Below are 25355 nucleotides of genomic sequence, written 5' to 3'. Positions count from 1 at the left end.
AAAGTTTATCGCTACATCGTAGAGACACCCTGTACATAAAAGTAAAAACATTAGGTTAAAATATGAAACCCAAGAACGTTGTTACGTACACTTTAAGATAGGAAGAAATTGAGAATAATATGTCTTCGGAAAAGTGTGCTTAACTACGTTTATTTTGTAAAATCTGCAGACTTAACCATAAATTCGTAGCATTATAAATATTGTTTATTCCTCAATAGACGCTCTATGATATACTTTGATGCTTTTATGATATACTTTAGACTCCAGTATAAGTTAATATGTGATCATTTTACATATGCAGATTTAATCTGCGACACTGTGAAACCTTGGAGAGAAATCAATTTCGATGTGAAGGAGTTTGTTTTAAGGTTATAAAAGTTTATAACTGTTATCGAGGGATCACTGAAATTCAAGTGCGAAATCATAGGTGTATCGAAAAAGTAAATGGAATGCGCAAAAAAGAGGGGTTAACGTAAAAGAAGCAGAAAAGGAGTGAACACAATTGCGAAAAGAAAAATACCCTAAAGAAATCGAATTGGATCCCAAAGTAAGCGCCATTAAGCTTGACTTAGAAACTTCTGTAGGCGTATTTGTGCTACCGTATAAAGCATAAAAAAAGGTGATTAAAACGGTACAGTATTAAAGCGTCGTCAAAATCAGAAAAAAAGTTTAGAATTTTCTAAATCTCATCACTTAAAGACATAAAAATTCTGATTAAAAGCCACTTTCAACTGTGAAAACAAAATTTGACATATTTGGTAAGGAATGGTCTTCGCATTATTTGCAGAAAGCTTTTTCTTAATTTTAAAAGTTTATGCCGAACTGTAAAATATAAGGACTGGTGGATCTCCTACGTGTTCGGGTTGTATGGTCAGAAAAGGAGTTGAGAAACTTGTTTTCATCGATGACTTATGAACCACATAATGTATACTCAAAAATAATTTGAAGGGAAGTGATATTAAGCTTGGGAGAAAATTTCGTATCTCAGCAAAGCAATGGCCTCAAACGTAAGGCGTATAATTTGAAAATTTTTTGTAGTGTCGTAATTACTGTAAGTAGCAACTACATACTGATTCCTCCATACTGATTCCTCCATCTTTAAATATCAAACTGAAAATATATGATCCAAGTCAAAGTATCTCTACAATAACATAATATTCCAAGCAAATATTAACTGAAACGTATTCTGCAAGAAGAATGAGACAGTGCGTCTTCAGATACAATTAAAAGCTGAGTCTTGTTTGTGCCATGACGTTTGACAGTAATAGTTGAAGATACCGGCATTGTAACAAATATTGACATTTCCATATTTATTAAGAAGACAGAAGTCTATGATCTATTTTTAAGGCAAAAATATAGTAATTAAAATGCTATAGTAATAAGGCTATAGTAATTAAAATGCTACATGTAGTTTCATTTTCAAAGAACTTTCTTCCAGTTTTCTATATTATCATCAGAAATGAAATTATTCATTAAGTCTAAGAATTAATATCTTTGCACTTGTTAGTAATTATTTATTTGATTTGAAAACGCATTAATCAAAAGAAAGTTGATTGTATTCTTCATATTTGAAGTTACTATATGTGCAGACATAAGAAATAATAAGCTATCTTGGATTTCTTAAACCTAGTCCAAGCCCACTGCTCTTCAGTAGATGCCTTCGTACTACGGTGTCATTGTTAATAAGACGGCTGAATTTCTAGCAAAAACGGGGACAGATACAGCAGTCGTTTTTAAATGCAATATTGTTTTCGACAACGCTGAAAGTTATATAAAACACAACAAATGGAATAAAACAAAGGAAATTAAGTCAGAGAAATTATTGGAGACAAGCGTTCGATAAATTTCCTATTTTCCAAAACCCCGAGGATAATTTTACCATTTCAAATTGCTTTTGATTTTAAAGAAAAATATTTAACGTGTTTTAATGTTTTTTCTTTCTTTTTAGTATATTTTTAAATAGTTAATGCAAAATTGCCTCTGTTTTTATATTATATTTTATGTGTTTCTTCAGTATTTGGACTCTTTTGGAAATAGTATCAGTGATGATGGTATATTGAACTGAGCTGCTTGAGATTTGATCGTGAAATAAACAGGCAGACTAAATTACATGATTTTTTCTCGGTTGATAATCACTATTATTAAACAATAAAGACTTTGTATGTATGTATGCTCTTCGTACTATGGAAAATTGGAGGCACTTAAAGCCACCGAATTTTGAACTCCACAGAGCATGCGCATCTCGAAGCTCGAATTTTTAATTTCGAATTTGCCTTTTATTTATTTTATATTTTGCGCGAAATTAGTAAAAATTTAATCAATAAAACTCAGTGAAAAAGAAAAGTTTTTAGGCTGCCTGAAATAAAATATTTTAACATACCCCAATGGGTTGCTATTTGGCAAAGCGTAAGCTAGTTCATTAACTTTCATATTTAATCTGTCTGCTACTGATTAACAAATTAAACTATTTAAAAGTAATAAACTCAGTTCTTCATTCTTACTTTTAATTACTAGCTGAAGCCATGGAATTATACTATATGTATTTATTATTTGCATTTTTAAGTCATTATTTGCATTTTTGTTTTTATAGTAACTATTTTCAGCGACTTACCGCATAAACTCGCAAACGTCTAGTACGTAGTAAATTTCTATAATTCGACGACTGAAGATGTGAAAGCGACGTACTTTATTGTGTAACCTTCAGTAGCTACTGGACGAATCTCTGTGCTTTCTTAACTTAAAACTCTGACGCACAAACTGATAACAATAAGAATATTTACTCGTTCTTCCACCTGAAATGACAACTTAGGCGCTTAACAAACCTTTGTCGAGACATTTAGGCCTTTTGTGGAGGGGGGATTGAGAAACAGGAGAAAATTAGCCATTTTCTCACTGGGATTTGAACTACATTGGAGGAAAACATTAATCATATCCTCTCCAGGATCTACACGCAGTGGAAACGGCGAAAATTCTTTCCATTTTTCCGACTTAAAGGGCAACTGGCGAGGGAAGAGACTCAATCCTCAAAAGCTGTTGGTAACGAATATCATAATACCATATTTTAGTCAGGCACCATTACATTTTTTGAAGCAAGGATTACGTGAGAAAATCAGCAGTCCCTTATCAAACTCCGAATTTCTTAACTGCTAGTCAGACCTGCTACTAGTCACACCATATGAGTAAACAGTAGGAAAGGCGGAAACTTCTCATTACTCAATTCTTGTTTCTTGGGACTTGAGACCATGGGTCTTGAACTAATGCCTTTTCACATTAACTGAGAATGAAAGTTTCATTTACGAACATTCAGTAGTCCAGTTACAAGAAGCATAAGCGACACTTTCCAGACCTCAGTTGTTAAAGCGCTCTCTCCTAACTTAAATTCTCGATCGATATTCATAGTCACTTAATTTGTATCTTTTTTTTTTTTTTTTTTTAATGCAGAGAAAAAATCAGAAGTGAAGATATGATTCAACGTAAAATGTAACGTATTAATAAAAATAAGCCTAACAAGATTAGAATGATTGTTTCAAAAAAATTAAATGTCATTTCGAAACTGTGAACTTAAAAATTTTGCGATAAAGGAAAAAGTATTTTGAAATATCTCTTTAAACTTTCCAGGAAAAAAAAAAAACTTAAAATATTTTTCAAATTTGATTGAAGATATTAGAAACGATGTATATGTCGTTTCTTTCTTACAGAAAAGGAAAAAAGGAGGTTAAAATTATATTACACTTTGCTACTATGTATCACCTTTGCAAAAAAATATATATTTTATGTACATTAAAAATATCTGTCACAGAACTTAAGATTCAAGCAAATAAATTCACTTTTTTCATTTCGAGAAAGTTTCAAAACTCAAACATAGCTTTTTTCACTTGATTGACTAGCAAATACCTAGAAGTAAATATTCGGCTTTTCAGTTGAATACCGAAAGAATGCAGTTTGAATTTTCAGTTACTTTTCTGTCATCAAAAAGTTTTCCATTGGGTAGCTTTCTATATAAAAAGAGAAATTTTCGAATGAATTGCGTATAAGCAAAAGATAATACCTGAATTTCTAATTCAATTGAAAGAGGAAGTATACACTTGAAACAACACATTTATTAATGATGGAATCCATTAAAGCAGTTCTGTAAAGTTTTGTATTTTAGTTTAAATAGAGAGGTGCATAATTAGTGTTATTATTCAAGCTGCTAATAGACCTTCTTGGTTTTTTTCTTGTTAGCAATTAGAAACTTTATAATGAAAAATTTCCTCTCCAAGCAAAATATAAAAATTTCAAATTTATGCATATTTTTGAAGACACTAAATTTTAGCACGAACTTTACTCAATGTAAAAGAATTATTCAGTATTTTATGTTCGAATTAATTTTTCAATTTTCTCTCCATCATTCTGACGCAACGAGCACACACCTATTTTTTTAATGTTCTGAACCCGCTGTGTGCTTTAACAGTTTATGGAGTGATTCAAGACTTTCTGGCCACCATGCTGGTGATAAAGGAACCGGCTGCCATTGACTTGGGCTCGAGTTCGAACCTGTGAAAGGCGCAGATGTTTACTTAAAACACGAGTGGAAGGGGAGAAGAATGGGTAATTCTTATCTCCAAGTTCTCTTATAACGTTTTGGTGGATATGTTAAGTTCGTACTGTCATCCGTTAGTTGCCTTAAGCCTAAGCCAAGGACAAAGCGCAAAGTTTGCGTCTTGTCCACAAGAAAATTCGTTGATTTTATCTGATATTACTGTTAGACGGATGAAATAAATCACAGTACCAAGCAATGGCTCGCCTGAAAGAAATTTTTGGGAAATTCCGTCATTTCTGTATTTTCGAATTGTAACTGGTCATCGAGATCACCAAATTGAACGATCGTATTTTTGTCCCTCTGGGGACAGTTAAAAAAGGATATGAGGATTCATTTATTTATTTTGACTAAGAGTTAAATTTTAATTAAAGCTACCTTCCTTTCATTCTGTTTTTCACCCATGTTTTCCATGCCAGAATGTAAATTATATAACGCGTGTTTATTTAGATTAAGGGAGAAAAAATGCTATTTAAACGAAGGTTTCGCATGTTGAATTTAAATTATGTTCTACTTGTTTGAGGCCACGTTGTTACCGTGATTCAATAGCGATTTGATTCTATGGCGTTGAGTGTTTCTATCCATTAAGCTTGTCCCGCCGGCTTCTACGAGCCAGAGACTTCCTGCGCGTTTAATTTATCCTATGAACCGTTAGACTAGTCTGATTACATTTTATATTATATTCAACATTAATTGTTTAAGTTAAGCCAGAAGTGTTGGCTTACATAAACACAAGTGGGGTCAACTGTCAGTTCTTTTTGATCGAATAAAAGGACTTTCTACACACTTCTTTTGACTTTGTCTGCCTACTCTTAAAGACCCAAAGATAATTCCTCTACAGTCTTTGTAGAGCTAGTGAGCTTATGTTACCAAATAATGCGAAACTGTATAAGGACAACGTATGCAAATAAGTCTCATAACCTATAATGACTTAAAACCAATTTTTGTCAAGCAACATGCCCCGTCAGTGGCCGAATGGTTAAAAACCACTTAATGATGGGCGTTCAAAATGGGTTATATCCTATGCGAACAACTTGGTTTGAGTTTTCTCATAAGTGTAATGTGAATACGAGTCAGTTTACCTTATGTTATTTATGAAGCAACATCCAGCTATACAGATAACCCTCATGTGCTTTGTCGTACTCATCGACAAGATGATCCCGTACTATGGGTCGAGTGAACAAGACCGCTGAATATTTACACTTCAGCTTATGTCCCAGCGAACTGCCTGGCTCCATAGAAGTTTCCATATTTTTTTCACGTGTAAAAAGAAAAGAAGCCGATTTCCCTTAGAAAGTCCCCCAAAAATTATCTCTTTCCTTAGGCTGTTAGCGCTGCTGTATTTTGCCATAGTCCAAATAATCCAGTTCAAGACTAAGGACCGAAATTCTAACAAAAACTATGTAGAACTTTCTGGACTGAGCATGTCTATTTCAGGTTTATAATAGCCAGCCTTTTTAAATTATTAGCATAACTATTTTCCATAAAAAATAGTGTACTAAGAAAAAGTGTTATTCATTATTTTAAAGTTAATTACGCGTTATTCTATAGCTATAAAATAACTCTCGTATTAAATAGAATGTGTTGCTGCCTTTGCTTTAAACGTCGTTTATTATTATTAACCATAAAGATTTGTTTCATTAAATTATTTCTTTAAATAAATTTTACTTATTTCCTTTAAACTTATTTTCATTTAAACTGATGGGAAAACTCCTTTAAATATCAATTTGAGAAGTAAAAGTATTAGTTATCCTTTAGCATCTTCGCCAGGACTGGTTGAAAAACTTTTGTCTTGAAACTCTGTGTATGAGCTTAATTTCAAGAACAATCATCTCATCTTCAAGATTTTTAAACAAAAGTCAAAACCGCTGCGTAAGAAATTGCTCTAGGGAAAACGTGTGCAAGATTAAGCGTTTCCGCCAGTTTATTTTGTTTGTATTCGTGATAAAACAATACTTATACATCTGTCTTAAAAATGTATAACTTGCGTCTTTTACAAAATTCTCCATAAAATGCTTTTCAATAAAATACACTTTGCTTGTGAAGTAAGAAACTACATTAAGGACGTGTGTTTACCTAATAAATCTCATTTCTGTGAGCCATGAAAAGGTTAAACCTCTTATGAAGCAGGCTTTGTCTTTCCTTATTTGCGTCAAATGCTAAAGTGTACTTATATTCACTTCGCATCTTTTCTTGCTATTTTAAGTTTCCTACTTATCAGTTAGCGAAGTTTATTGTTAATTCGTGGTTATTTTGAAGAGGCATGAAAAGTATTTTGAGACGAGATTACCAAAATTCAAACGACAAAACAGCAGAAAGTATTCATTTCACACTGTTCAAGTATAGTGCACAGAACTACTCTCTGCATTAGATATTGTCTGCTTAAGATATACTAATATTAAAAATATAGAAATAAAATGTGATTAAATTGCATAAAAGCGACTCTTTCAGTTTGATAAGTGATAATTATTATTCGTTATACAATTAAAAACGAATAATATGTGTTTCATTCATACTCGATTACAACGCTTTCCAAATCAGCACTTCCAAAATCCCAAATAGATTCGAGTTGTTGTTTGAGAAGTACTTTCCAAATCTTTTGTGGCGACGAAACCCTTGAAAGTCTTTTGATGGTCTTGAAACATTTTTCAAATCTCATGAAACGTAATTAGAAACGCATAAAGCTGTATTTCTTCGTAGTTTGTCATAGATATTCTCATACCTTTTATCCTTGATGAGAAATTCCTATACCTTTTCTTGTATCGACCCCTTTAAAAGAACTTTTTTTCCCCCATCAAACCCTGACATTTTCGTCTATAATATGCAGCATATATCACGATCATATTGATGCAAGTAATTGCGCATATATATTTTAGAGATAAATATTGGATTAAAAATATAAACAAAAGCTTTTGAAAGATGTTTATTAGACTTATGTTTTATTATTGTTAATGTTGCAAATATAAACAAGTTTTAAGAAACAAAATCACAGATTCTAATTACACAGAAGTTCGTTTTTATTTAGTGTGATGGCTGCCCTTGATGTATTGATGCAATTTTGTTTTATGTTTGGCGTAAAGTTTCTTAATTAATTTTAAAATCCTCTCGTTCATTCAACTAGTGTCTTGCTTTCTATAGTAAACAATTGGCCAAATCTTCGCTTTCAGCTACAATGAATTCAAGGTTTGGCTAAAGCCTTGCGTTGATTATTGCACTTACTTAGTAGAAATTTTATATTTAAAAAAGTACTAAATAAAATGATCATATTTTGAATAAATTTAAATTTTGGTGCACCAAAAACTATGTCTTGTTGCAGGCTGACCAAATGTCTTGCTTTGGAGTAGAAACACTAATTTTAATTGTAAAAATCATTTTTTATCTCAAAGGAACAATTTGCCCAAAAGGGTATTAATTTCGTTTTGGCATTTTGCGTCGGTTCACTATAAATACCGGTTCAGTTCCCAAATTTTTGACACCAAATATTAGGGCTCTGCATTATATTTAAAGAAATTAAATAATGAAAAATCTGCATGAATATATGTATGTTTCTAGCATTGTGAAAAACCAACGGTACCTAGAGACATCTAATTTTAAATAACGTAGTCCTCGATTCGAATATGAGCATCTGGAAGCCCAAATTTGGAATTTGAAATTTATTTTATAATCTATTTCATATTTTGATAATTAATTACATACATTCTGTTACGGTACTGAAAGCTAAAGAAGCGCAGAGTCGGACGTGGATGTTATAGTACTTGGTAGAAAAAGAGTGAGGATGGCTCAGAATATGTTTTTTTCCACGGCTTTTAGGGCTTCAAGTAAAAGAAGGAATACCAAAATCTTCATTCATAAGGCATTTATAAAATTCCTCTTAACTATGGTTTTGCATATAGGATAAAGCCGCAGATCTTTAAAATCCAGAATAAACCAACAAAATGCTGTATGTTAACAAAACGGAAGTGAGAAAGTCTCCAGTGGCATCCCACTATTGAATAAAATATCGCAAATTTCACCTTTCGATAACCGAAATTTTTACTCGCTACTCCTTCCGCCTCATCTAGGTGATTCACATCTGGACTCCTTAGACCCCTTCCGAAATTTTCCTGCTATGTTATTTCGTCAACGAAACAATTTCCATTCGTTTTTGTCGCAAGCATAGAAAATACTTGTACAGCACCCATACCTCTTTTTCTTTACCAGTCACTGAAACTTCTACGTGAAACAGTACCCTATTTCCACGTTCATTATCTTACCAATAGCGCTTTGATGAAATTGGACTAAAGCTCCAACGGTAAAATGTTTGCTTACTTTTTCTAAACATTGCAATGGGCTTTTTCATATAATTTTCACTATTTATTGTATGTGCTGTTAGTGCTGTTATTTATAATTTTTTCTTTCTTTCAGGGAAAGAAGGAGTGGTATTTCCGATCAAAGACTGGCAGAAATAGAAACTTTGCTGGCCATGGAAAAGAGTCAAAGCGGCAGCAACAATGTTGCTTACGGTCTTATCGATCCTTTCAGCCTGTAAGCGAATTTCGTTACTATTTCTCTCTGAAAAAAAAAATTAGCATCATTAATTTTAGTTTTGCGAAAGAAATGTTTAACCAACTTTAATATATAAAACTGGTAAGTAATTGCAGTAATTCGATATTTAGAACAGTTGAGCAGAGCTTGAGAGGGAAAGTGATCAAGGAAATATTAAATAATGGTTTTGCTTTTATCTTCCTCTAACTTATCGGTTTAGCTTATTAAATTCCAAAATGAGCTCATACTATAATCGATTAGAGAGTTCATAAATGAAAGATTTCGTTGGAATCGTTAACTAAAAGAAATAGCAGATTCTTTCTAACATTTATTTTAACATTAATTTATAGTTTCATATGCGCAGGTTTCTCTCATGCCCTGTAAGAGCCAAAAGGTACACCAATTATTAATCAAACTATAACCAATATCGAGCCCCAAGCAGTATGTAAATTGTCAAATATTATACATCTTGCATTTCTGAATTTTTTTCCTAATATGGGAGTTTTTAATGTCATAAAATTAATCTAATAACTGCAAAATAAAATTTTATTTTTAACAAAAAATTAAATTTAAAAGAAATTATAGTTAATTAATCGGAAATCTACCGCTTTAAAATAATAATTTTAAATAGAAGAATATAGAGAAAAAGGAACAGTAGTGCCATCTATTGAATAACACTGAAAGGAGCAGATAGCTTCATGTAACAATAATCAAAAATCTGATGTGCATACCACATGACGCCCTTGTACGGAATATTAAATTATACGCATTTTCTCCTACATTTCATTTAAACTTATTTCCTCGAATTTCATTAGAAATATATTTCTCAGTCAATTAATTCCGTTCTAACTTCGCGGATAGGCAAAAATACAAAAAACTCAAAATATATTCATTAAAATTTTAAAGATATAGGAAAACATGAAACACTAAATAAAGTTTTAAAAATTTTAAAAATTAAAAAATTAAAATTACCGTTTGAGGCTATAGTTTTGGAGTTATGCGAGATATGTTCGTAAGTACACTGCAGAAAAAAAAAAAAAAGGGGGCATTTCTATATCTCGATAGGCTCTACTGGGTCGATAGGCGAAATTCAAATTGCATTTTCCATGTCTCGAAAGCGCGACTTAGGATATGTATTAGATTTATATATTGTTCTAATACAGGTATTTTGACACAAAATCGGACTTTTTTTGAATTGACATCTCATTTTTTTTCCACATTTCAATTCTACGATGTAAGTTAGGCCAAACTAACGAGTTTTGCAAAAATTGCAAAAGCAATTTTTAAAAAATCAGCTGTCAAAATTTTAACTCCTCAGTTTTGGTTTATATTTATTAACCTCTCTTTCTTTTTTTTTTTTTTTTTTATTAAACTTGATTCTTCCTTTCACATTTCAAAATTCAGGTTCATTCCAAATAAAATTTACCCATTTTTTCATAATTTATTTTTTAAATTTGTATTTTTAAATACTTTTTACAAATTTTTCGAATTTTTTTTTTATTACAATCTATAAAATTTTTACCATCATCTTAAAGTAGACGTATTTCTAAGCATACCTGCAAAAAATTACAGTTTTTTTATTCAAAATTTCCGAAGATATACGTAAATTTATATATTGGCGCATTTTGAAATTCGGCATATTTGTTGAAAGCGATAAAACATCGAATGTGTTTTAGACATTGTTAAAATTGTTTGAAAGTAGGAACGACGTGACTTTTTTTTCCGCTTCAGCATAATGGAAGGGAAAGTAAAAAGGGTTGCCATACATTAAGAACTTCGCCAAGTGAATTATTCTTGGCGCAAACTGAAAAAATTTGCACGAGATAATTTTTTGAATTTCTCCGTAAATTTAGAACCAAATTTTACAAATTGAATATCTAGGCACAGTCTGAGACGTAGAATCGAAATATAGAAAACAATTGGTATGTTATTTCACAAAAAGACCGGTTTTGTATCAAAGTACCTATGTTAGAACAATGCTATATGTAAATCTAATATATATCCTAAGTCGCGCTTTCGAGACATGAAAAACGCAGTTTGAATTTTATCAATCGGCCCAGTAGAACAGGAGATATAGAACTGTCCTTATTTTTTTCCTTTCGCAGTGTACGTACGTACGTACAGACGTCACGAAAAAAATCCTTCTGAATCCCTTTTAAATCAGTTTTACAATTCGTTTGAGGAAAAAGAGCCCTTTATTTTGTCCTTGCGTACAGATGTCAAGAAAATACTAATTAAATTGTATTCGATAATTATCAAAATGAATATTTTCGTTTAACTATGATACCTGGAATTTTTCGTGATTGCAATACTTCCTTTACTTCAAAGACGGAAGTAAAAATGTTTCACATTAGACACTTTTAAATATTTCATATAAATAATACATTTTAGAATTGAGTAAATTTTAAAAATTTTAAATTACTTCAGAATTCTATATTTATTAATCCGTATAAAAGATAACATTTGTAATTTAAACAATGAAACTTATTAATATAATGCATAATTTTAAAGTATGTTCATTTTTTTTACACTTTTTAAAGTATGCTGCCTAATTTGCTTTCAAGTTCTGAAGTGTTTATTTCATTGCAGCGTGTTAGTACAATTTTTATCCACCACCTTACCTTGGAAAATTAGAAATTAATGTATTTTTGATCGTTCAACTTATTCATCCCTTAATATATTATTCTAATTTGTCTTATTTCTTTTCTTAGATATGTTCAAAGCACTCTATAAACTTCTTCAGTTGGTCAATTAGTATACCTTTCAACTTTAATTAACAGTTTTAATTCAATCCAGTCCTCTAAAAGTGTTTAAAAGTTTATTTTAAAAGTTTCTCTATCCGAGCTCAAAGGTAGCCAGCAAAGTATATCTTTCGAACATCGAACCAGGCCATCCTAGATTAAAGTGAAATGTCTGAATTAGTAAGGTAAATACAAACACAATCAAAAAGTAAAACAAAACAAAGTTCACTCATTTTCTTGAAAATATACTGAAACGCAACTGTTGTTTCATGCTAGATAATTCCATAAACTAAAAACATTTCAGTTAAATAACGAAAATCTCTCTTTATCTTTGCTTTAAAAATTATAAATATATAGTGTAATTTAATGACATTATTTGAAAATGAGAGTGCAGGACAATGGCATAATTATAAAAAAAGTCATGGTAAAGTAAGCTATGAAGTTTAAAAATTTACTTTAAATCTAGAGTTGAAATTTTATGTATTTCAAGTTGGACCTGGGCAAACCTTTTTGGTGAAAGACCCATGTTAAGATTTGAGAAAATGAAGGGCAGCAAATTAAATGATACTTTGTGACGTAAATTGCTATTATCAAAGAAAGTGAATTCTGACATAAAAATAAATAAATTTCTAATAAAATTCTGATGAATGATATTATTTGACGTATTTCTATATATTTCAAAATTAAGGTTATGATTTTATAGTGGAGAATCTTGAAGCTTCCTCCTACATTTCTTTACTTATATTTTTCATTTACATTTTACTTTTCTTTTTATGCAAAATTTATGTTATTTCATTCCGCAATTTGCGCTCACTGTCTTCAAAGTTATTCACGGCTATTTGTTAGTATTAACTTTATGATAACTTTAAAGTATGAAAAACATATTCTTCAAAATAGCAATGGTATTTAATTAATTTAATATAAATACATTTAGAAGCATATAAATAAGTATTATAAATACATTTAGTTAAATTAAGAAAAGTTTGTTTATGAATGCTTCATAATGTTTTTAATGCAAAAATTCATTTATAAACTGTTCATAATATTTCTGCAAATTACACGGCAAGGGCCTTAATTAAAGCCTCTGTCACGTAATTTTCAGAAATCTTTAATCTTAATTCATTGGAAGAAAACGCGCCAATATAAAATTTGAAATTGAAAAAAAAAAAAAAAAAAAAAAAAAATAGCCTTAGCCTAGCGCAGCTGGTTTTACTGCATCTACTAAAATTTTCCTAGTTTTAAATAGTTGAGTGAAATCCAAACCAAGTTGTTTGGCGACATTTCTGTGTGACTTAGCAATTCTTGTAAAGCTATTTTGATTTTAATTTTTATCTGACGACTTATCTGACGAAAAATTATTTTGCAGTATTTTAATGGCATTAACCGAATTGTTGTTTACAATAAGCAATGTGTTTTCCGTGTTTTCGCATATAAACTGGAGAGACTTCGGCAATTCGATAACAATAATCAGATGTTGATTTTAACCTCGATCACAATAATAGACGCTATTGTAACTATTGAAATGCTGTTTCTAACAAAATTAAGTACTTAAATCAAACTCCCATCCTTTCAAGTTTACTTTAAATCTAGGATGCGAATTATCGCCTAGCCATGGAACTACAAACACGCAAACAATAAAAGTTTCATTTAATTTGATTTCGAAAGATAATTCGTGAGAACTGAATTAATATATTATAACAGGATGTCGTCGCAAGTCATCATATAAACTTTAAATTTTACATATTTTATATAAGTTTATGATAGGTCCAAAATTTGAAAGCCTACAATATTTTATGCTTTTCTTAAAATGCAACCATAGGCCTACGATTCTTTGCTTAAGAAATACTTAATCGTGCAATCTTTCTGAAGCACATAGTTAAACTGAATCAACTCCAAATTCTGAGCGAAAGCGTTTTTGTAAAAGTTAAGTATTATCATTTCTTATACTGTGCAAACATTCTCCATCCTGATTACTTTTCAATTCCCTCCTAGAGGCAAGAGGAAACGTAGCTACGACAAGGATATCTTTCCCGTGCAATTGGAAGAAGATTTCCCAGTGGACTATCTTCGTGAATCGAGATTGAAGTTGCCCTACTTCAGGAACGAAGCTTTGACGTATCCTCGACGATTTCTAGACAGGGTATACAACAGATTCAGACCAAATGAGTTGGAAAACAGAGATTTACAGGCTGACGACGATTCATCTAAGTAAGCAAGTTCATTTCAGTAAATAACTGTTTCTAGATTACGATAAGGAAAAGATTTGCTTTGAGAATGAAAACCATTTTCAAGTGACAGTCTGGATTTCCAAATGGCGCATCAACAGAAAACATTTTGTATTTCTGTATTTTGCTTTCAAGCTTTTATTTATACCCGAGATATTTTATCCGGAATTAGTTATAAAGAAAGGGTTGACTTTTAAAAGTTTTAAGAATCCTAAATTGTGCAGCTCACCATAAACTATACCGCCTTTGTAGATGCAAGTGTTCGTGCTTTGAATGTATACATATAAATAAAAGCAATCATCTCAGCTTAAAAAGCAAGCAAAATTATAAATTTCGTTAAAAATGTAAAACATATTTCAAGCAGTATTGTTAAGCTACTGAATTCTTAATTTCGTCAGTTAATTCTTAATTTTTAACATTGTTAACTACGAAGGAATTTAAAAAGGAAATGATAGTGATAACTTTTTTATGCATACTCAAACGTTTTCTCTCAAAATATGTAAATTACTAATAATATGTTTAAATTTTTTCTGGTTAGATGTTCTGAATCATGTTTAGAATATCATAGTAAAACTTTGAACTGTAATATTTTCCCTACGAATTCATGAATTGATATTATTTTTAATTATTCTGAAAAAAATTATCTTCAATGTGCTATCTCTTTTAACTCTCTACATTTTGAGCAATTACTTGATTTTTAGATTTGTATTTGATACCCTCTCCACACACCAATGGAGTAGTTTTTCGAATTTCATCTTCAGTTAATAACTATATAACTAACTACAAACAGAAAAAAGAGATGACATGACCTCCGACCAAAACCAAACTCTTCCAATGCTGATGCACTGGAGTTGGAATTACGAATAGCTGCAGGAATAATGCCTTCGCAAGATTTCAGACTTTCTTGTGTGTACTAGGTAGGACTTTGTTTTAAATAAGCTTAGTTGCCAGTCAAACTTAAAATAAGTGTCACAAAGTTGTTAAAACTAAACAACTGTTGTTTTATATATAGTTCAGTTTCTATTTGCTATAAAGGATATTCTGAAACATAATTCAGCTTTACTCAGATTGATTGACTCCATTTCAAATGAACTTATTATTTCAGTATTTCGTTAACAGCATATTAATTTGATAGAAAAGGAAAAGGTTCTTCGGGTTTCTCTGCCTGTGAAAATATCGCTACTAAAACATCGCAAACGGAAACGTCTCAACGAACACATCGTGGTAGAAAAGAATGCCAGAAGAAAACTTCTAAGTTCTAAAACACGGCAGTGCGAAACATCATCGGAGGAAACAAACTACTGAAGAAATCTTATAATTTAAAAACATCTTTATCCAAAACATCATGGTAAGAAATGCTACAAAAAAATGACAAAAAAAAATCGCAGAAATATGCATTTTATGACGTTCAAAATTCCATAAAACATATTTTTGAACACATTTATTTGTGAATCTTCCCTAAGACGATCACTCGTTGCTTCAGATGCTTTTATATTAAATTTTATTAATTTTTTTATATTTTATTATAAATTTTTTATTGATTTTTTATATTTATTGTTTATTAATTTTTTATTTTAATTTTTTATATTAAACCTCTTTCACTCATTTTTTATATTAAACTCTCTTTTTATTAATTTTTTTATATTAAACTCTCTTTCACGGCGACCATCTCTTCCAGACGACCACATTTGAAAGTAGCTTTTACGTTTGATCAAACAGTGAATGGCAGTCTTAAAGAGGGTTCGTTCAACTCAAAATAATACTGCACAGGAAAAAAATATTTCACATAATTCTGAACGTCTTAAATGCATAAAGGTCATGCGATATGTTTTTGCTATTCCATGCTTTATGGGTGCTTTATTTTATACCACAATGTTTTGTACCATGATATTTTCAAATTGCGAAATTTTATCACTGCTCTATTTTCTATGAAGCTGTTTTATACAACGATAGTTTAGAACTGCGATGTTTTCTCCTTGCTTTTTCTACAACGATGCTTTGTGCGAGGATATTTTTTCCCATTGTTTCTGCTGGACGTAAATATCGGCGATAATTTTGCCAGCGATGTTTTTGGCGGACACCCGTTTTAGATTGGAATCGTAATATTGTAGTGGAGTAGCATGTTTTTAATGGGTTCCACCTGGAACTGAAGGGTGTACTGTACAGAGTCTGCGAAAAGTCCGCATACCTCTAGGTTTGAATATCCCCAAAGTTATATGACAGTGTAATTTTAGTTTATTTATTCCGTAAATCCAGCAGTTCAGTACTTATATATACGAAATGTGTATCCTGTGAATCTTTATGTGATTCAATGTCCTGCACATAAAGATTTATGCAGAACCATGTCACTCTTGAAGTATCGCAGAGCATATGAGTAGTTATCTTCCGAAACGCTTTCTCCGGAATTCTCAGTTTTGTTCAATTCTCAGTTTGTCCTGAACGACGATTATGAGTGATGTAACTTAATTATTCCCCGCAGTGAACTGTCTGATGCTCAAACGTCCGAGTTTCAAGGGGTCATTTTATTGGGAATAGAGATGTAAGAAATCGCACATCTGAAGAGCAAACTGGGCTGAAGAACTGTCGTATTGTATACACATACAATCCACCATTCTTTCTTCTTACAGCTGAGGTATTAACCACATTCGCATACATAAATAAGGATGTCCGTTCATATAGTCATCATGAAAGCAATGTTATCAATACCACAACTAAAATTACACTGACGTTGATCTCTGTGATACTCCGATTTTGGGCTGTGGGGATATCCCGGACAACCTGTATGTCTCAATCCAGTGATTCAGTCGATGATAACACTTTGGTATATTCTAACAGTTTAAACCGGAAGTATTATAAAGATATTTCTGGTTACAAATATCTTTAAAATGTTGCTTTCTTGATGCAAAACTACATAATTTTAAACACTACGTTCTTAATATCCAATCGATCTGTCGATCGACTACGATAGCGGTTAGTGACGCTGACTGCCGAACCCCTGGGCTCAGATTTGAATCCCGGACAAGGTATCGATATTTGTAAACTTAAATGCCTGTGCTTCAAAGCGGCACTCAAAATACAAGGTAAGCTGAAAGTCCTCTCGAGAGTTTGGGTGTAGGGGAAGAGATTTGGAAAACCCTCGGACCGCCCTTTTTAGAGACCCTCGGACTTCCACAAAATTGGATGGAAATCTACAGTTACTTGGACGGGACTATACCTGTAGGACCAATGGGGAATTTCTAGTGTCCCTTTTATCTGCACCTGCAGTAGAGAGAATAAATGCTAGAGATAGGAGATCCTAAAGCAAATACGGCAAGAGTTCGATTGTTTTTGCGGCATTTTTCATTGATTTATTATAACAAATGCAAAAGTTTTTATTGGTGTTACCACCATTGCAAAAGTCTTCTTTACTTATGCCTGCCTTTTGATGTGAATAATCGGATTTCAGAGTTGTGTTTCTTAACGTTTTTTTAATCTTTTGAATAACATAAAAATGTATTATATTTCGTCTAATTGGTTACTCAGTTTATTGTATGTTGTATTTTATTTAATCCTGATAATATAACCATCAATTTCCTGAACGAATTCATGGCAGGAAAGAAAACATACTACCTACTGATGTACGCTAAATCTACTATCAAGGTCCAACATAATGGCCATTACGTCATTAACGTGTATGGCCTAAAACTTATTAGAATTTATTGCAACGCTGTAGATTAAGAGTTATGGTTCATTATTTTTCGGGGAATTCTTCCGCTAATGTTTTCGTATACATCTCCGATTCCCGTAAAAATTGAAAGCTGTAAGAAGCTCTTCGTTTGATTGAAGAAATTTTTATTAAGTGTGGCGGTTATTTGGCAAATGGCGGTAGACGCTATGTAGAATGTTTTTGAATTCTGAGAATAATTTAGTACATAGGCTGCAAAATTTTACAGAATTTTTGTTAATTTTTCCGCTGATTACGAAACATAATTTTAAAAAAGAAATACATACTGAATGCAATTTTGATTACATACCAATGCATATCTGTACAAGATGACATATTTGATTACATAGCCACATACCTACATATCTATAAACTACATGTGTATATACCCGCGTAAGCCCCACCAATGGTCGAGAATTTAAAACCGCTGAATACTGTAACTCGACCCTGGTTGGAACCCAGGCGAACTGGGTGCATAATTGGTTTTAGTGATTTTCCATGAATACTAAGCCAATTTCCTTAGAAAGTCATTAAGAAAGTCATCTCTACGCTCAGGCAGATAGCCCTCGTATGCTTTGCAATATTCAAATAACCTAACTTAATAATATAACTGCCGTCAGTATTCACAGTCGTATGTATTATATATTACTTGTTATGCTTCACACATAAAGCATAATTAGTTAACCGAAATGCATAAAAACACTTTATCGAATTTAATACTTAGTATGTGAGTATGCATTTTTTTATTCTTGCCAAATCTTTGGTTTTGAATTCGGGAGTTCTTACATTCATTGTATAGAATTTTTTTTCTTATGCGCTAGATTACAACTCTAAAAGACGTAAATAAATATTCACCATGCCTTGTAAGTACCCCAGAGACAGGGAAAGAGTGTAAAGAACACTTTATTTGAATAAAAATAAAAGTTTAACAGACGGCACCAAACCGTACTTACAGACGTCAATAGTTATTGCTTAAATTCAAGATATATCTTAACTAAAGTTAAGAGAGTGAGTTAGCCTAACGGCTACACACTTAGAGTAATGCGTAAGCTGACTCTGATCTAAGGCCGGCGTAGCCACCCTAATGGCGAGAATAACTCAATGCCACAGAATACTATTCGCAAGAGAATCAAATTAGCAACGTGGTCTTCAAGCAGGCAATATACTTGAAATATTGACTTGAATTGAATTCATCATTTCAAATCTGCTAATAACCTAATGACTCTACAACCGTGTTTTGCCGAAAATAAGACCGCCTCTTACTTTAACGTTTGCTCCGAAAGAGGGATTAGAGCTATCTTTAAGGAAATATAATCTTTATCCATTCAAAAAAAATTAACATTTATCCATTTACAACGATCAACGTGTATTCGCATATTCCAGAATCAATACTTATTCATTTACTCTTTTATAAAAATTTATATTTATACAAGTACAAAGATGTTGTCTCTTCTGCAACACTGTCATAAAGCTCTAAACCGCGAATTCCGGCCTGAATTACTTGCGAATCGATTTCCTCTAAAATATTGGCCCTAATCTATCATGTCTATTCATACGGCTTTCCTTAATGAGCATTTCTTTTTCCTGTAGCTAGCTGGTAGTATATTGACAATACGACTATCGGTGATTCTATGTCAGGAATTCAGCACCCAAGTCTTACAAATTTTCACACTTACAGGTTTTTATGGCTTTCGACAAGGTTTTATTTACAAGTTTCTGTCGTGGTTTCTTACAGTTCTTTTACAGGTTTTTGCCGTTTTCGGAGATCTAACTTCTCTTTCTACGGCGGTCAACCCAGAGAACTCTGTGAAGCTACATGATATGATCTGTACCTGGGCAGTCTTGGGCACGGGGGCACTTAATCATTGAGCTTGGCGGTCCCCCCCCCGGCTGAGAGATACCTTGAGACTGAACTTCATTGGCCCAGTCACATGGTGGCGTAAGTCGTAGAATAAATGGTTCTGTAACTCAGTCTGGGATGGCACTGAGTTTGCTAGGTAATGTCCTGATGTGTCTCGCAGCCCGCGTAATACTGGTGGGAGCATTTATACCACCAGTCAGTCTGTCAGGTGTTCAGGTCACGCCCTCACCAAGAGCCGAGAACAGGGAGTTATGTTATGTTATGTTACGTAGACGTGAGGGGGCTACCTAATATTTACCCTAAGTAAACAAGTATTAACCCCACACACTAACTAGAAAACTAACAACATTCTGGCATCATTCCTCGAGTCGTGATGGAAATTGTGACTCTATAAGTACTGCTACCGGCGGCGGCATCAACGGTACTCCTACCTTTCAGCGTTAAATTAGCTCAAGTAAAAGGGATTAAATTACATGATATACATATATGATGATATTGAAATATATAGTTGTGCAGGTGCACATTTTAAGATGTTATCTGTTGTGGAGAGTACAGGCAACATGTTTCAGGACATTATATATTGCATTAGAAACAGGCGTGAGGTTCCCAAGTTACAAATCATTTTGTAAACATGATCTGTTTACTATCAGAATTAATTAAGAACTATAAAATTGTTTGCAAAGCTTACATTTAAGTGCTGTTGTAAAGTTGTGCTGAAACTTTAACAGCTCAATTTTTACGATTCATTATGTGCTGTAACGTATGTTTGTGTAAATTGATTTTCAGAAATTACATTATTGTCTAGCAGTACATTGTTATTTGCATGTAAAAATTGATCATGATATTATAAATTGAGGTGGCTAGAAGCAACTTATTTCTAGTATATAGATCGTGTCCACAATCATGACTTGTTTACATGATTTTTATTTACAAACAGCTGTCAAAAATAGAAAAGAATATAAAATAATAAAAAAAGACATAAATAAATAAGTCTGAAAACAAAAGAATAACTTCATCTACATACTTATGCTTACTACGTACTTTTAGATATATCTGCATACATATGCTGATACATTGCCAACTTATTTTTGTCAGTTCATTGTATGCAATTACGTGTGTTTTTACAATAATTAGTTTACATGAATTACATACTATGATACATTACATTGTTGATACTTTACCAACTCAATGCTGGTTACTTATTATATGTGTTCGCTTATCAGGTAATGTGACCTTATGTTACATAGTAATGTACGGGTCCTCTATTATTTACCCGAAGTAAACAGATAGGAGCCCCTTACCCTACTTGTGAGTGAGCCCCTTACCCTACTTTTTCTATTTTGTGCTTCATATGGTTTGCGATGCTTATTTCTTTCCTGTAAAGGTACGCCCGCGTACATTATATCTGCATTTAATTGCTTTATTTTGCTATTGCTGGAGCATTTCTTTGAAGGTTAAATTACACTACATAGCTCTTGACTTCTAGCAGCCAAAAAGTCAATAACCTTCGTAATTTTATTCCTCAGGTGCTTGTTCTTAACTGCATATCTTAGAAATGAGAATAAATCCTCTTCTGAATGTGGCTTCTTTAGATGAAGGGAATCTGTAAACGGGCAGGAAAATAGATAATGTTCGGGGTGACTCTTTTCACCACATGCACAGGAGTGTGATGAAGAGAGATTTCTTGCATAGAGGTATGTGGGAAAGGGACCGTGCCTCGTGATAAACCACGTGATATGTCTGGAGAGAGGGATTGAAGGAGAGTCAACTTTGGAGAAGAGGTTGTAAACTCTTCTGCCTGTATTTGCAACGTCCCACCATTGTTGCCATAAGTCTTTAGTTGTGACCTGTAGTTTTAGTTTGAGGTGGTTTGGTTTACTTAATTATGGCAAAGCACAATAGGGCTATCTGCCTAAGGGGAGGGATGCCTTCGTGGAGGACTTTCTAAGGGAAACTGGCTCGTATCCACGTTACACATGGGGAAAACCACGAAAACGCCCATGCAGCCAGCCCGTTCGTGGGATTCGAACCTCGGACCGAACTACCAGTGTTCAGCGATTTTACTGCTCGTCCACTGGTGGGCCTTTAGTTTGAGGCGAGAAGCTGGCCAGGGGATGCTTATTTTCTTGGCATTAATTCCCTGTGCTGCCTCCTTGGCTAAAATGTTAGCCTCTTCGTTTCCTTTATGACCAACATGGGCCTTGATGGACCCCGGCTTGTCGGTGGGAGTTTAAAGTGTAATTATTTCTGTCTGCGGCTAAGAGTCGGTGTGAGACACGGCTCTCCAGACATAAAAGAGTTTGTTGCAAATCCTAAGCGGAATTACATTAGTCCGGGCTGCGGCCTAAGTTTTGGAGTTTGTCGCCCAGTACTGCAGCCCGCTAAGAGAGAGTTCAAATGTGTCGATCACGCTGCGACTTACCCTTGCCTTTTATGGGGGTTTTCAAAAGGGAGCAGTGCATTGTTGCATTGAGTTACACAGGAGAGGAGTTCAAAATTTAGTTAATTCTCTTTGGAGAAAGCTGTAAGATTCTTGCAGGCATGGCAACAAAAAAGGATTAAGAATGGTAGACTACACAAGAGACCGAAAGTTTTCAGAATTCAGGAAACTTTTGTTTATTTCAAACAAGTACGTCCTTTATAACACACAGCATAAGATTCTAATAATCACAACCATTTCGCTTGAGTATCAAGAGCGTACTTGCTTTGAGTCTGTAATCCAATTAGCAATTCTGCAATTCTCTGGTCTGACGACCTTTATTAGGGCTCATTTTTGGAGTAGAGTATACGCTATGAGAATGATCATGTAAGGATTATTTTCCGGTATAAGTCTTAATTTCGGGGAAACAAGGTACTCACAACTTCAAATACATGTTTATTTATTCAATGAATTATGATTATGTTAAACTCTTTATAAGAACGGGGCATAAAACTTCATGTTCACATCTGAAGTTTTGTATTTGATATAATATACGTGATAGCTATATAATGAATGTTGTACGATAAAAAATGCAAACATGTTGTTTTGTTTGTGATATTGTATTAACAAAACAGTGTCACAGTGTCATTTTTCAGAATTCCTCAATGCTTAAAATGCGTATCATTTAAATTGCAATTCATATCGCAGTTTATGAATTATCTGAATGTTACTTTGTTGAAATCTAATCAATCGTTCTTTCTCTTTTTATATAGGTAAGGAAAAAAATTGATGGGAAGATCTACAAAATCAACTTTTTGAAGTTTTCATTCTGTGCTACTTCTATGTTTTAAAGAACTCTATTCTATTTTTTAAGAACCACTATATTTACAATATTCCATTTTTCAAAGAACTTGTATTCTTTTTCCTGCAGTTATAGAAAGCATTATGATATAGTTCAATGTATGTATCTATCAGCAAATCAACTCAGAAAATGTGAGCACATCTCGTGTGTTACCTTGTGTTGCTACGTATTTGAATTAGAATAAAAAGTTTATTTCAAATGTATGATGTAAGTGTCTAAAATAATTAATGACTACACATGAAAATAATTTATATCATAAACACAAATTCACAACCTGCATTCCAAAGCAAAACTTACAATGTAACGAATTTTAATGGATAAACTATTTTAATGTACATTAGGTAATGCCTATGCGATAGTATAGCCAACTCCTGGTTAACCGAATTATGAATTAATCTGATCTTATCTGATAAACGTTACGTTTGTTTATTGCAAAATAGGGAAATATAAGGTTCTTAAATTTTCAGCGAGAAACAACACTATATTGATACATGGAAAATGCAAAGAGTTCTCGGGATAACAACACTGATATATTTACGTTATGATGGCATAGTATTTAGAAGTTGTCCATATTCACAACAGTGCCCAATACATAATATATAAACACTGCACTGTAAAGAAAGAATATATATATATATATCGCAAGCTTGAATTCGCTGGCATTGTTTAAGCTGTTTTGTAAATATTATTTTTTCATGCCAGTTATTACTCAACTTCTTTATTTCTAATGATGCTTTTTCTCCGTTATTTATAGTGTACTATTTTTATACATTGAAGTGCTACGCAAAGTGTGTAGTGCTGCGCCGCATTTATGCTCCCGCGCGTTGTGGTACCTGCATATACAGCTTTTACTATGGTTGTTATTAATCAGTCGCAGTATGAATAAAACTTGTGATTTAGACACCTTCGATCGCGATCAGATAGTAACCGTGGACTGTTCAGTTTTCGTAATCGTCAGAGGGCTAGGAATTTCCACGTCGGCTACGTCAAGTTTATACTGAGAATACAGCCATAGACCTGAGAGCCATAGATTTACGAGTGTACCATTGGTCAATGCATGCCGTCCAGCTGCACGTCTTGCCTTGACAAGAGAACACAACGAATCGACTCTAGAGGACTGAAACGAGTAGCAGCATGGAGTGGTGTGTCTCGATTCCGACTACTTAACACCAACGGAAAGATGATAATATGGCATCAGGCTCATGAAGAGGTGGATCCTGCATGCCAGGTTGGAACTGTACAAGACCATGGTGGCTCAGTTATGGTCTGGGATGTTTTCTCTAGACAGTGTGTGAACTCTTTGGTACTTGTACCAATCCCCCTTAGTATGATTCAGTACGTAGAGTTGCTGGGCGATCATCTCCATCCATTTATGTTGCCCTGTAATACACACGGAAATTTAGTATTCCAACAAGATAATTGCACCTCTCACGAGTCCCGGTTGGATACTGCCTGGTTGGATGGACATTCCTCTGCTTCTCTGTCACGAACTGGCTACCTAGAAGCCCTGGTTTAAATCCTGCTACCACCTTTGAAATGTTTAGGAGAAAGCTGTGAAACCGCGTCACACAATACTAGTCACCTTTCCTGAATTTTGAACAGCTCTATCCGATATTTGGCAAGCCATTCCCGTAAAATTCTTCCACAAACTTATAGCATCTATGCCTCGTGGCAGCCATTATCAAGGGAAGAGGAGGCCTAACTAATCGTTTACTTGCTATCCCTAATTCAGCGTATTTACTGCTGACCTAACTAATGGAATCAAATACATTTCTGGCTAAAAATTTTACGTAAATTGTTAATATTAGGTGTTTTTTCCCTGTAACTGTTGGTATGCATATAGTGATGGACTGTCGCCAATAGCGCGATAAACTGTATGAACTGGAAACCCTGCAAAAGAGTTAACTGTGTAACTCTCTTATTCTTTATACTTACTTTTCTCACTCCTTCAGGAAAGGACAGTGACTCTCTATAATATAACTCCTTTTTCAATATGTATTTCGAATACTAACGAATTTTTATCTATTTTTCATGTGTTAATAAAGAATGTGTTTTGTGATCTTATAATTTCCGTCTACACCTATTTTGGATTACAAGTTAATTAGGTATGATCTCGCTTGATGCTGCGCTGGATAGAAGGTAAGAAGAATCATTTTGCTCTATTTTTTATTAATTTGTTGTGAAATTTCGGGGCTATAAAATGTTTTACAACAAAATATTATGAGTCCTGATGAAAAGATCATAGCTAATTAAATGATAATAATAAAAAGAAAAAAAGGAACTATTCTGTGGGAAATGTTATGTCATGATATTCCCTAATCCCCTACTGCGTGACGTATGCATTGCGTCAGCATGTGTTTCCCGCCTTCGGGAGAAAACGAGGATTAGCTGGCGAGCGGAACGGACGTCGCTCTATCGCTCGTATACCATTTTCATTAATT

General features: G+C 33.2%; 1 protein-coding gene across 1 annotated transcript in view; it reads left to right on the top strand.

The window, feature by feature from the left end:
* Positions 1-23117, top strand: part of LOC146995438 (uncharacterized) — a 119566-nt gene extending 96449 nt beyond the window's left edge. Inside the window, exons 2-4 of the mRNA XM_085824533.1 lie at positions 8984-9103; positions 13837-14052; positions 22826-23117. Of these exons, the coding sequence (XP_085680659.1) occupies positions 8984-9103; positions 13837-14052; positions 22826-22829 (340 nt within the window). The 3' untranslated portion in view covers positions 22830-23117. The remainder of the gene's footprint in view (positions 1-8983; positions 9104-13836; positions 14053-22825) is intronic.
* The last annotated feature ends 2238 nt before the right edge of the window (positions 23118-25355 follow it).

The sequence above is a fragment of the Stegodyphus dumicola genome, chromosome 9 (genome assembly GCF_044657685.1).
Source record: "Stegodyphus dumicola isolate Sdum_Otavi_A_Nest chromosome 9, ASM4465768v1".
Lineage (NCBI taxonomy): Eukaryota > Metazoa > Arthropoda > Arachnida > Araneae > Eresidae > Stegodyphus > Stegodyphus dumicola.
This window is presented reverse-complemented; position numbering and strand designations above follow the sequence as displayed.